Source organism: Oncorhynchus mykiss, chromosome 7 (assembly GCF_057628025.1).
Source record: "Oncorhynchus mykiss isolate SJ-2025 chromosome 7, ASM5762802v1, whole genome shotgun sequence".
In the NCBI taxonomy this organism is placed as follows: Eukaryota; Metazoa; Chordata; class Actinopteri; order Salmoniformes; family Salmonidae; genus Oncorhynchus; species Oncorhynchus mykiss.
Window position 1 is genome coordinate 47,314,288 of NC_143028.1, and position 12,630 is coordinate 47,326,917.

Sequence of the window (12,630 nt, forward strand, 5' to 3'; positions counted from 1 at the left end):
TTTGAAGCATAGTTCTTGGACAGTTGTTTCGTTTTTAATTTCCCCGGCATAAAACAGTATATCAGCAGATATCGGTATCAGTAAGTTTTGTCCCTTCCCAAAAAAATTAATTAGTATCGGACTCCTAAAAACATATTGCTCAGCCTCGACTCTAGATACACGGGACACACAGGCCCTCTACCTTAACTTCGTCATATGAGGGCTCTGTGGACATGTCCCTTCATCCCACTAATCTGCAGTCTGAGCTTACTCCTGTCCTGGTGTTCCTCTCTCAGGAGACAACTTATTGCTCCATTACACACTCATCTGTCTGTCATTATGTCTTGAGTGGCTACCTTGCGCTGCCGTTGTTGTCTGTGATCCAGCACTGTTTTACATTATTTTATAGTACTACTGATATTGATTACTGCATACAGTGCCTTCAGAAAGTATTCAAACCCTTTTCGTTTTTCCACATTTTGTTGTGTTACAAAGTGGGATTCAAATTTATTTAATTGCCATTTTTTTGTCAACAGTCTACACAAAATACTCTACAATGTCAAAGTGAAAGAAAAATTCTAATAAAACACTAATACTGTAAGCACACTGACACATGCTCAGTAATACCACACCATGCCACAGCTGTTTAGGAGCAACATACAGAGTGCAGGGAAGTGTTCACAGAAATGACAGTGTTGCTGAACATAGAGACACATCCAGATTTAGGGTAAATGTGAGAACAGCATTGCTACTGTATATGGAAACCCTAGATTATCCCCAACCCACCTCCCCCTCTCTCTCTCTTTCTCTATGATTAGGGATGGAGTGATGCTGGTTGTTGTGACGCAGGCCCTCCGCTCTAAAGAGTGCAGCACTGATTAGATTAGGTGTCTCTCAAGGGCCCTGGGCTGCTGTCCTGTTTGTCCTTCTGCCTCCCTGCCCGCTCCAAATTGGGCACCTTGTAGCACAGACAGACCTGACTGCCTGCCTAGCCAGGAGTCCACAGAGGCATTAACACTTTAATCAGAGCAGGGTCAACGGTCATGAATGAACAGTGTATTTCATTGTGGCCAGGTGCTTGCTAGGTCTTGAGTCAGACACCAGACATTCTCTATCTGTAAGAATGTTGATTTTATTGGACAGTGTTAGGCTGACTAGGCTAGGCTATATTAGATTTGTCATCACTTCTTTGCAGAATAATTAGGATAACTTTCTGGGTCTGTATAAAATATGACATACCCTATGCCATATCTTGAACAGCCTACCCCTCAGCTGACTTATACATACATTATCAGTTCTATATGAATCACTCGGTGTTATGTAAGTATCGGTAAAGAAGTATATTGTATAATCTATCAGCAAAGCACATGACAGGAGCCAGCGGTGATATTTGGGAGATAAGGACAGGAGGAGGCAGGGCTCAGTGCTGAGTGCTAGAAGTGCTAGATAGAGGGCACATTCTTCCCAGCCTGTACAGCTTAACTTCCATCACAAGCTGGGCGGACTTATGTATTTTTGTCAACACTGATAAGTCACTGTGGGGGAAGGGGCTGAAACCCAACACTTCACTCTTTCATAAACTTCCTTGTTGAAGGAAAACGAGGGGCGTGTTCAGCAGGACGCAACTTTTTGGAACGTTCAGATAGAAATATGCTATGTAGAACAAACATGCATCTCTAACATGTAGAATAAGAATGCCGGCTCTATTTGTGGCAATTCTATCTACAACGTTCAGAATGTTTTCGTACGAAACATGGCCCTGAAATCCAATCCTATACCGTCATCTACTGGCCAGACACCAAAACAGCAGTCACCTGGCCAATGGCAATGAGGACAATAATCTTCAATTAAAAAAACAAGTGAACAATTGACTGTGATTTCTTTCTTTGGCACTGTTTCGTTTGCCTTCTCTGCTAGGTTATTGAGAGGTTCCTCAATGAGACATGGTTCGACCGCTACCAGGAGCCCATCAGCAAGACCTCCCTCACCACCCTGTGGTCCGTCTCCGTCGCCATCTTCTCTGTCGGCGGTATCTTCGGCTCCTTCTCCGTGGGCCTGTTTGTCAACCGCTTTGGCAGGTAAATACGTAATTTTACAATGTTTATTTTCAACTGTGTTATGTGAGATTATATGACGTGGATGGCCTATGTACTGTTTAATATGTGTGACATGTAAAGGTTTGTACAGTAATTGTAATTGACTATTTCTGTGGTACCCACAGGAGGAACTCCATGCTCATGGCCAACGTGCTGGCCTTTGTCTCCGCTGCTCTCATGGGCTTCTCTAAGATGGGTGGCTCATGGGAGATGCTGATCATCGGGCGCTTCGTGGTGGGACTTTACTCCGGCCTCTCAACTGGCTTTGTACCCATGTACGTGGGTGAGGTGGCCCCCACTGCCCTTCGAGGAGCCCTGGGTACCCTCCACCAGCTGGGCATTGTCACAGGCATCCTGATGGCACAGGTCAGTGCCAGTGGCCACAGGGATATTATATGGAGAGTAATGGATAATACAGTGCCTTCAGAAAGTATTCAGACCACTTAACCTTTTCCACATTTTGTTATGTTACAGCCTTATTCTAAAATGTATTAAATAAATACAAATCATCAGCAATTTGCACACACTACCTATAATGACATAGCAAAAACCTTATTTACAGTATTCAGACCCTTTGATTAGAGACTCTATGCATCCTGTTTCAATTGATCATCCTTGAGATGTTTCTACAACATGATTGAAGTCCACCTGTGGCAAATTCAATTGATTGGACATGATTTGGAAAGGTACAAACGTGTCTATATAAGGTCGCACAGATTACAGTGCATGTCAGAGCAAAAACCAAGCCATGAGGTTGAAGGAATTCTTCGTAGAGTTCTGAGACTGGATTGTGTTGAAGCACAGATTTTGGGGAAGGGTGCCAAAACAGTTCTGCAGCATTGAAGGTCCCCAAGAACACAGTGGCCTCCAGCATTCTTAAATGGAAGAAGTTTGGAACCACCAAGACTCTTCCCAGAGCTGGCCGTCCGGCCAAACTGAGCAATCGAGGGAGAAGGGCCTCGGTCAGGGAGGTGACCAAGAACACGATGGTTACTCTGACAGAGCTCTAGAGTTCCTCTATGGAGATGGGAGAACCTTCCAGAAGGACAACCATCTCTGCAGCACTCCATCAATCAGGCCTTTATGGTAGAGTGGCCAGACGGTAGCCACTCCTCAGTAAAAGGCACATGATAGCCTGCTTTGAGTTTGCCAAAAGGCACCTTAGACTCTCAGACCATGAGAAACAAGATTCTCTGGTCTGATGAAACCAAGATTGAACTCTGTGGCCTGAATGCCAAGCACCTGGAGGAAACCTTGCACCATCTCTACAGTGAAGCATGGTGGTGGCAGCATCATGCTGTGGGGACATTTTTCAGCGGCAGGGACCTGGAGACTTGTCAGAATCGAGGGAAAGATGAACGGAGCAAAGTACATAGAGATCCTTGATGAAAACCTGCTCCAAAGCGTTCAGGACCTCAGACTCGGGCGAAGGTTCACCTTCAAACAGCACAACGATTCTAAGCACACAGCCAAGACAATGCAGGAGTGACTTCGGGACAAGTCTCTAAATGTCCTTGAGTGGCCCAGCCAAAGTCCGTACTTGAACCCGATTCGAACATCTCTGTACAGACCTGAAAATAGCTGTGTAGCGACCATCCCCATCCAACCTGACAGCTTTAGAGGATCTGCAGAGAGGAATGGAAGAAACTCCCCAAATACAGGTGTGCCAAGCTTGTAGTGTCCTACCCAAGAAGACACAAGGCTGTAATCACCGCCAATGGTTCTTCAACAAAGTACTGAGTAAAGGGTCTGAATACTTATGTAAATGCAATATTTCAGTTTTTTTCATAGATTAGAAAACATTTCTAAAAAACTGTTTTTGCTTTGTCATTATGGGGTATTGTGTGTAGATTGATGAGGAAAATAAACAGCTTTAAACATTTTTTATTAAGGCTGTAACGTAACAAAATGTTTATTTTGACAGGGAGTCCGGCTGAGACCAGGGTCTCATTTACAGATGAGCCCAGTAATTACAAAAAAATCAATACACCACCAAAGCAAAACAGAAATACAGAACACGATCATAGAAAATAAATATATGTTTCAGTAAATATGTCCTCAATCAGCCGTCTGAATTGCCCTAGAAGCACCAAATCATAAAATGTCTGATTTTGGAGATTATTCCACACGTAACATGCAAAAAAACGAAAAGCGGATTTACCGCTCAGTTGATAGAACATGGCGCTTGCAACTTCGGAATAGTGGGTTTGATTGCCCGGATCACATAAAATGTACGCATGCAAGTCTCTTCGGATAAAAACGTCTGCTAAATGGAATATATTATTATTATTATAGGTTGAGGGGTCTCCGAGTTAGCCATCCCTGAGACCGGCTCGGTCTGGCTGCTCATACGTCTTTAGGTTAACAAATAAGTAAGGTATGGCGGTAGTTTGCACAAGAAGGCTTAATCTGATGGTGGTCTAACGATGTGTTTTGGTTCAGGTTTTTGGCATGGAGGCCTTAATGGGGAACGCGTCTCTGTGGCCCTTCCTGCTGGGCTTCACCTTCATCCCAGCCCTGGCGCAGTGTGCCCTGTTGCCCTTCTGCCCTGAGAGCCCCCGCTTCCTCCTCATCAACCGCAACGAGGAGAACAAGGCCAAAACTGGTGAGTAGAGTACATTTATACACAAACACACATTCATATGTCATCAGTTCAGCCAATTTCAGGTCTGTCAGATTGAATGACTTGAAAAGATTCTGAATCTAAAATAATGGCTTATTTTCAATTCATTAGTTGAATTTAAACTCATCCCTGAATTGTCTGAATTTACCAGGTATGGAGTGACCCAGCCCTAGCAGACTGTAATGTAACCTCCGTTCTCTCCCTGTCCCTGTCAGTCCTGAAGAAGCTGCGTGGGACCACAGACGTAAGTGCAGACATGCAGGAGATGAAGGAGGAGGCCAGGCAGATGATGAGGGAGAAGAAGGTGACCATCCTAGAGCTGTTCCGTTCGCCACTCTACCGCCAGCCCATCTTCATCGCTATCATGCTCCAGCTCTCCCAGCAGCTTTCTGGCATCAACGCTGTGAGTTACTTCTCATACTTCTCACCACTAACACACACTCCACATATACAAACACCTATACTGCCATGTCTATTTTGTAACTTTAATCTATGCTGTTTGTTTCCTCCAGGTTTTCTACTACTCTACCCGTATTTTTGAGAAGGCCGGAGTTGCTCAGCCTGTTTATGCTACAATTGGTGCCGGTGTGGTCAACACGGCCTTCACTGTGGTGTCGGTGAGTAACTATGGCAGATACGGGTGTGTCATTTTGTGTCATTTTTGGTGCACATGATGCATGATGCACTTAATTTGTGTTTAGACAGTATAATTCAATCCTCTCTCCGTTCCTCAGCTGTTTGTGGTGGAGCGTGCTGGACGCAGGTCTCTCCACCTGCTGGGGCTGATAGGAATGGCAGGCGCTGCCGTCCTGATGACCATCGCTCTGGCTCTGCTGGTACTTAGACTAACTATAACACACTTCACATAATGGTAGCAGCTCTCATAAGGAATCAATGAGGAAATACACTTGTTTTTTTCATACTAGTCCTTGTTAATGTAATATGTAGAATAAATACCAGTAGTTTAACCCCCTGCTGTCTGTTTGTCCTCCATCAGGACAAGCTGCCATGGATGTCCTACGTGAGTATTGTGGCCATCTTTGCCTTTGTGGCGTTCTTTGAGATCGGCCCGGGTCCCATCCCCTGGTTCATTGTGGCTGAGCTGTTCTCCCAGGGTCCCCGGCCCTCGGCCTTCGCTGTGGCTGGCTTCTCCAACTGGACTGCCAACTTCATAGTGGGCATGGCCTTCCAGTATGTAGAGGTAAGCACTGAGCACAACCTTCTTAGGCAGATGCTCAACATGGTAAATGTTGTAGAAATACTAATCTTGATATATATGAACTGGTAGTTTGAATACACGCTTGTTTGGAGCCCACTGTTTAATAAACTGTGTCATCAATGTTCTCTCTTCTTCTCTTCTCCGTCTCACCCTACAGGAGTTGTGTGGCCCTTATGTCTTTGTCATCTTCACCATACTGCTGCTCAGCTTCTTCATCTTCACCTACTTCAAGGTGCCTGAGACCAAGGGCCGGACGTTTGATGAGATCTCGGCCGGGTTCCGCCAGTCGTCTGGCACTGGTGGAGAGAAGCACTCGCCAGAGGAGCTCAACAGCCTGGGGGCTGACTCTCAGCTCTAAGCACCTGTCCCTCCCCTCTCCTCTCGTTCCACTCCCGCTGATGAGGCCCGGCCCTGAACCCTCTCTGGCCACCCCAACCTGAGGGGACCACTCACTAACTGCGTGCAAACTGACTACTAAACTGACACACTGGTTGTCATTACATTTCAGGCATCTTCACCAAGCAGAGAACAGATGCCCCGATCCCCCCTCCCGATCCCCTGTCTCAACGTCTCTAGCTCCTTTCTCTTCTTATCACAACACTAACTTGGTGGGAGCAGGGACATGGGTGGCAGAAGGTGGGTTGGAATGGTAGATGGTTAGTAGAACGAAAAGGGGGGTCTTCAATTATACAACGGTCACCGCCAAGTTACTTTTATTTTATTTTCTCTTATTTTGTCTGTTGCCTTAATCATTTTGTCAGTTTAGATATCCATGCGTATGTCTCTTATGTAGGTCTCAGTACTTCTCATTGAAGTAAGGGATGATTTTAAAGTTCAGAATTTGTGTTTTTGTTCCCTTTGTTACTTGATGAAACAGAGCATACTGTGTAGCAACACTGTAGCCACAGCAAATTTGAGCAGTTGTTGTGGAATTGAAATATGACATTTGTACTGTTTTCCAACAGGGGGAGCAGTACCCTCAATGAAAGGCCTTCTACTGTATCGTACCACAACTTGACTTGCTTTGCCAGTCCAGAGACTAAACCACAGCGAATCGTTATTGTGTTCCACATAGGGGATGTCTGAGGCTACATATAACAATATGGATCTTTGTTACACAGACCCTCTGTTTATGACCTAAATTATTTACTGGATCAATCAAGACCCTCAAGACATTGTATGCCATGTAAATATTTTTTTTACCAACTCATTTTTAACTTCTGTCCAGATTTTTGATTATTTTAGAAATATTTGTTTCTTATGGAAAAATAAATCAAATCATAAAGAGTCATTTTTTATGAGGTTTATTTCTTAGTGAATTACAGCACTGTTACAAAAATGTTATCAAACATTGGGTGCATACTTTTTGGCTCCAAGTACTACTGTATGTGTACATGTAATATTTAATTCCCAAGCAATACCCATGAGCATGAATGTTACACTATGAAATCATAGGACTAGTTGAAATATTTTCTACTCTGACACTAGTGATGGTAGTTGGCGCCTTGAATATGACAGTAGATTTGATCATTGGAATCACTCATCCGCTTCTTCATAAGAGCAAACTGTTGAAAAGCAACGTACGCCTATTTCACTGCATGCTAATATGAGCGTAACCCCCCGCTAAAACTAAACTGAAGTCCCTCACAACAGGCTTCCTTTCAAACAGGGTCTAGTATGTAATGTGGCTTCCAGCCGTACCAAGGTCTGCTTCATCCTGAAAGTGCTTTTACACCCTTTAGAAAAGTTGTGATTTTTGTTATTGTAACTCCACAATGCCTTTGCATAGTTCAGCACTGTAGGGGCTGTTATATTGTTCAGTTATGTTTTGTGACACATAGCTGACAACCCTGCTGATTCAGGCGACTCCACCTCTTGATGTAGAGGTTCCTGTCTATGACTGCTGTGCCACTTCAATAAGTTTTCCTTTCATTTTATAAGGCATTTTGAGAAGTGTTTTTAGCTGCATTTTTTCATCCACAATGTTGGTTGTTTTGTCACAAAAAAAATCTTACGTAATAGTAGTTGGAGTATTTCTCAAAATGTTCTACAAAATGTGGAACACCGTTATGTTACTGAAAAGAGATTGGGTTAGATGTCATTGTTTGTTTTTTTAACTACATGATTAGCCTAACCTATCCCTACATTCACAGGTCTTTGTTATTTGAAATCAAAAGGTAGGCAGAATATGTTTTACAATCTAATATAGGCTAATCCAGCGAGTCTAAAGTGAATATGGTTTTAAAGTGGTTTAAATGGTTTTCGTAATGGCCCTTGACCCAAACAGAACTCCACAAGAAACATCCATTGTAATCATTCCATGATGACTTTGTGTGCATTCACATGCATGCAAATATATGTATGCGTCTTTGAAATGATATGGGACTCTTTAGTACAGTCTCCTCCACAAACAATCTGTCGGTTAAACACTGCAACCTCCTTGACTGTATGTCGCCCTAAGTCATCAAATGTCAGGATCAATGTTGGCACCAAAGACTTGGCATATGTCGGACCCTGTGATGGAGAGAAAAAGATGCACTTATGGACTGAAATCAAATGCAATGTACTTTGTGTGTTTAGTTTTTGACAATTATGTTTGGGCATTTTATAAACACATTTATTAACACATGATGTATGCATAAAACAGTTGGAGAAATCCATCACTGCACATAATGAGGCCACACGACTTTTAATGTAAATACAATAGAAATTAGAGAATCCAAATATATAAATATTTTATTTTAGTTACTACTCGTATCGGTAGCTGTACATCTATTTTTGCATAATAAACACACCTGCCTTTATTTTCTCTGATTTGCTCTCTGAAGAAATATTGTTTGAGATAACTATTAACACAATCTTATTTCAGCTTTGTACATGAACCATTGAATGATATATACTATTTATTAGATGTCTAATTTATTAGATGTTTTTATTTTCTCAATTTTAGTGCAGTATTAATTTACATTTTGTTAAAGCATCTGTGTGTATGTTGGGTGGATATGAACCTCCAACAGAACAATCTTTTGTAAAACAGTGTGCTATGATGTCAGTGTCCTGTTGGTTTTCTTTTCTTTTGTAAGATGTGTGGTTGGATTTTTTTATCAATAAAATAAAACAAGCATACAGGGAAACATGGAAATTAGCTGGGTTATTTATTTTCACAAGAATTGAGTTCAGATTTTAATCAATGATGACAGATGCATAATCTGTTTTTCGAATAATTTATGTGCTTTCCGATCTAAATCATGTAGTTAATAATTTGATGTATACTACAGTATTTTGATAAGCAAGTAAGAGAAGATCCTTATTGGTTCCTGAGTGCCACCATGCTATCGTCAGGGAAACAAAAGTGTCTCGTCCAATGTAAGTGTAAATGTGTGTGAGTCTGTTTGTGTGTACGAGCGTTCCTGGGTGTGTGTGTGTGTCCGTGTCTGGATAAGTGGCCAGACATCAAAGGAAGAAAGCTTTGAAAAATCACGCAATCAGAGACTGTTCTCTCTCTCTCTCTCACTCTCTCTCTCTCTATATATATATATACACTGCTCAAAAAAATAAAGGGAACACTAAAATAACACATTCTAGATCTGAATGAATTAAATATTCTTATTAAATACTTTTTTCTTTACATAGTTGAATGTGCTGACAACAAAATCACACAAAAATTATCAATGGAAATCAAATGTATCAACCCATGGAGGTCTGGATTTGGAGTCACACTCAAAATTAAAGTGCAAAACCACACTACAGGCTGATCCAACTTTGACATAATGCCCTTAAAACAAGTCAAAATGAGGCTCAGTAGTGTGTGTGGCCTCCACGTGCCTGTATGACCTCCCTACAACGCCTGGGCATGCTCCTGATGAGGTGGCGGATGGTCTCCTGAGGGATCTCCTCCCAGACCTGGACTAAAGCATCCGCCAACTCCTGGACAGTCTGTGGTGCAACGTGGCATTGGTGGATGGAGCAAGACATGATGTCCCAGATGTGCTCAATTGGATTCAGGTCTGGGGAATGGGCAGGCCAGTCCATAGCATCAATGCCTTCCTCTTGCAGGAACTGCTGACACACTCCAGCCACATGAGGTCTAACATTGTCTTGCATTAGGAGGAACCCAGGGCCAACCGCACCAGATAATGGTCTCACAAGGGGTCTGAGGATCTCACCTCGGTACCTAATGGCAGTCAGGCTACCTCTGGCGAGGACATGGAGGCCTGTGCGTCCCCACAAAGTAATGCCACCCCACACCATGACTGACCCACCGCCAAACCAGTCATGCTGGAGGATGTTGCAGGCAGCAGAACGTTCTCCACGGCGTCTCCAGACTCTGTCACATGTGCTCAGTGTGAACCTGCTTTCATCTGTGAAGAGCACAGGGCGCCAGTGGCGAATTTGCCAATCTTGGTGTTCTCTGGCAAATGCCAAACATCCTGCACGGTGTTGGGCTGTAAGCACAACCCCCACCTGTGGACGTCGGGCCCTCATACCACCCTCATGAAGTCTGTTTCTGACCGTTTGAGCAGACACATGCACATTTTTGGCCTGCTGGAGGTCATTTTGCAGGGCTCTGGCAGTGCTCCTCCTGCTCCTCCTTGCACAAAGGCGGAGGTAGCGGTCCTGCTGCTGGGTTGTTGCCCTCCTACGGCCTCCTCCACGTCTCCTGATGTACTGGCCTGTCTCCTGGTAGCGCCTCCATGCTCTGGACACTACGCTGACAGACACAGCAAACCTTCTTGCCACAGCTCGCATTGATGTGCCATCCTGGATGAGCTGCACTACCAGAGCCACTTGTGTGGGTTGTAGACTCCGTCTCATGCTACCACTAGAGTGAAAGCACCGCCAGCATTCAAAAGTGACCAAAACATCAGCCAGGAAGCATAGGAACTGAGAAGTGGTCTGTGGTCACCACCTGCAGAACCACTCCTTTATTGGGGGTGTCTTGCTAATTGCCTATTCCACCATGTGAAATGTATTGTCAATCAGTGTTGCTTCCTAAGTGGACAGTTTGATTTCACAGAAGTGTGATTGACTTGGAGTTACATTGTGTCGTTTAAGTGTTCCCATTATTTTTTTGAGCGGTGTATACAGTGCCTTGCGAAAGTATTCGGCCCCCTTGAACTTTGCGACCTTTTGCCACATTTCAGGCTTCAAACATAAAGATATAAAACTGTATTTTTTTGTGAAGAATCAACAACAAGTGGGACACAATCATGAAGTGGAACTACATTTATTGGATATTTCAAACTTTTTTAACAAATCAAAAACTGAAAAATTGGGCGTGCAAAATTATTCAGCCCCCTTTACTTTCAGTGCAGCAAACTCTCTCCAGAAGTTCAGTGAGGATCTCTGAATGATCCAATGTTGACCTAAATGACTAATGATGATAAATACAATCCACCTGTGTGTAATCAAGTCTCCGTATAAATGCACCTGCACTGTGATAGTCTCAGAGGTCCGTTAAAAGCGCAGAGAGCATCATGAAGAACAAGGAACACACCAGGCAGGTCCAAGATACTGTTGTGAAGAAGTTTAAAGCCGGATTTGGATACAAAAAGATTTCCCAAGCTTTAAACATCCCAAAGAGCACTGTGCAAGCGATAATATTGAAATGGAAGGAGTATCAGACCACTGCAAATCTACCAAGACCTGGACGTCCCTCTAAACTTTCAGCTCATACAAGGAGAAGACTGATCAGAGAGGCAGCCAATAGGCCCATGATCACTCTGGATGAACTGCAGAGATCTACAGCTGAGGTGGGAGACTCTGACCATAGGACAACAATCAGTCGTATATTGCACAAATCTGGCCTTTTTGGAAGAGTGGCAAGAAGAAAGCCATTTCTTAAAGATAAAATAAAAAGTGTCGTTTAAAGTTTGCCACAAGCCACCTGGGAGACACACCAAACATGTGGAAGAAGGTGCTCTGGTCAGATGAAACCAAAATTGAACTTTTTGGCAACAATGCAAAACGTTATGTTTGGCGTAAAAGCAACACAGCTGAACACACCATCCCCACTGTCAAACATGGTGGTGGCAGCATCATGGTTTGGGCCTGCTTTTCTTCAGCAGGGAAGGTTAAAATTGATGGGAAGATAGATGGAGCCAAATACAGGACCATTCTGGAAGAAAACCTGATGGAGTCTGCAAAAGACCTGAGACTGGGACGGAGATTTGTCTTCCAACAAGACAATGATCCAAAACATAAAGCAAAATCTACAATGGAATGGTTCAAAAATAAACATATCCAGGTGTTAGAATGGCCAAGTCAAAGTCCAGACCTGAATCCAATCGAGAATCTGTGGAAAGAACTGAAAACTGCTGTTCACAAATGCTCTCCATCCAACCTCACTGAGCTCGAGCTGTTTTGCAAGGAGGAATGGGAAAAAATGTCAGTCTCTCGATGTGCAAAACTGATAGAGACATACCCCAAGCGACTTACAGCTGTAATCGCAGCAAAAGGTGGCGCTACAAAGTATTAACTTAAGGGGGCTGAATAATTTTGCACGCCCAATTTTTCAGTTTTTGATTTGTTAAAAAAGTTTGAAATATCCAATAAATGTTGTTCCACTTCATGATTGTGTCCCACTTGTTGTTGATTCTTCACAAAAAAATACAGTTTTATATATTTATGTTTGAAGCCTGAAATGTGGTAAACGGTCGCAAAGTTCAAGGGGGCCGAATACTTTCGCAAGGCACTGTACTTGTGCTCATGAT

The 12,630-nt window shown here is 43.3% G+C and overlaps 2 protein-coding genes across 3 annotated transcripts in view; one reads left to right on the top strand and one right to left on the bottom strand.

Moving 5' to 3' along the window:
- glut1a (glucose transporter 1A) overlaps nucleotides 1–9,051 on the top strand; it is a 59,271-nt gene extending 50,220 nt beyond the window's left edge. Inside the window, exons 3-10 of one of the 2 annotated variants that reach the window (XM_090239488.1) lie at nucleotides 1,897–2,057; nucleotides 2,201–2,441; nucleotides 4,518–4,680; nucleotides 4,914–5,101; nucleotides 5,211–5,315; nucleotides 5,433–5,534; nucleotides 5,696–5,899; nucleotides 6,075–9,051. In XM_090239488.1, the coding sequence (XP_090095614.1) occupies nucleotides 1,897–2,057; nucleotides 2,201–2,441; nucleotides 4,518–4,680; nucleotides 4,914–5,101; nucleotides 5,211–5,315; nucleotides 5,433–5,534; nucleotides 5,696–5,899; nucleotides 6,075–6,275 (1,365 nt within the window). In that variant the 3' untranslated portion in view covers nucleotides 6,276–9,051. 2 annotated transcript variants of the gene reach the window in all.
- LOC149982572 (solute carrier family 2, facilitated glucose transporter member 1-like) overlaps nucleotides 6,073–12,630 on the bottom strand; it is a 321,473-nt gene continuing 314,915 nt past the window's right edge. Inside the window, exon 3 of the mRNA XM_090241180.1 lies at nucleotides 6,073–8,431. Coding sequence (XP_090097306.1) covers nucleotides 8,231–8,431 — 201 coding nt within the window. The 3' untranslated portion in view covers nucleotides 6,073–8,230. The remainder of the gene's footprint in view (nucleotides 8,432–12,630) is intronic.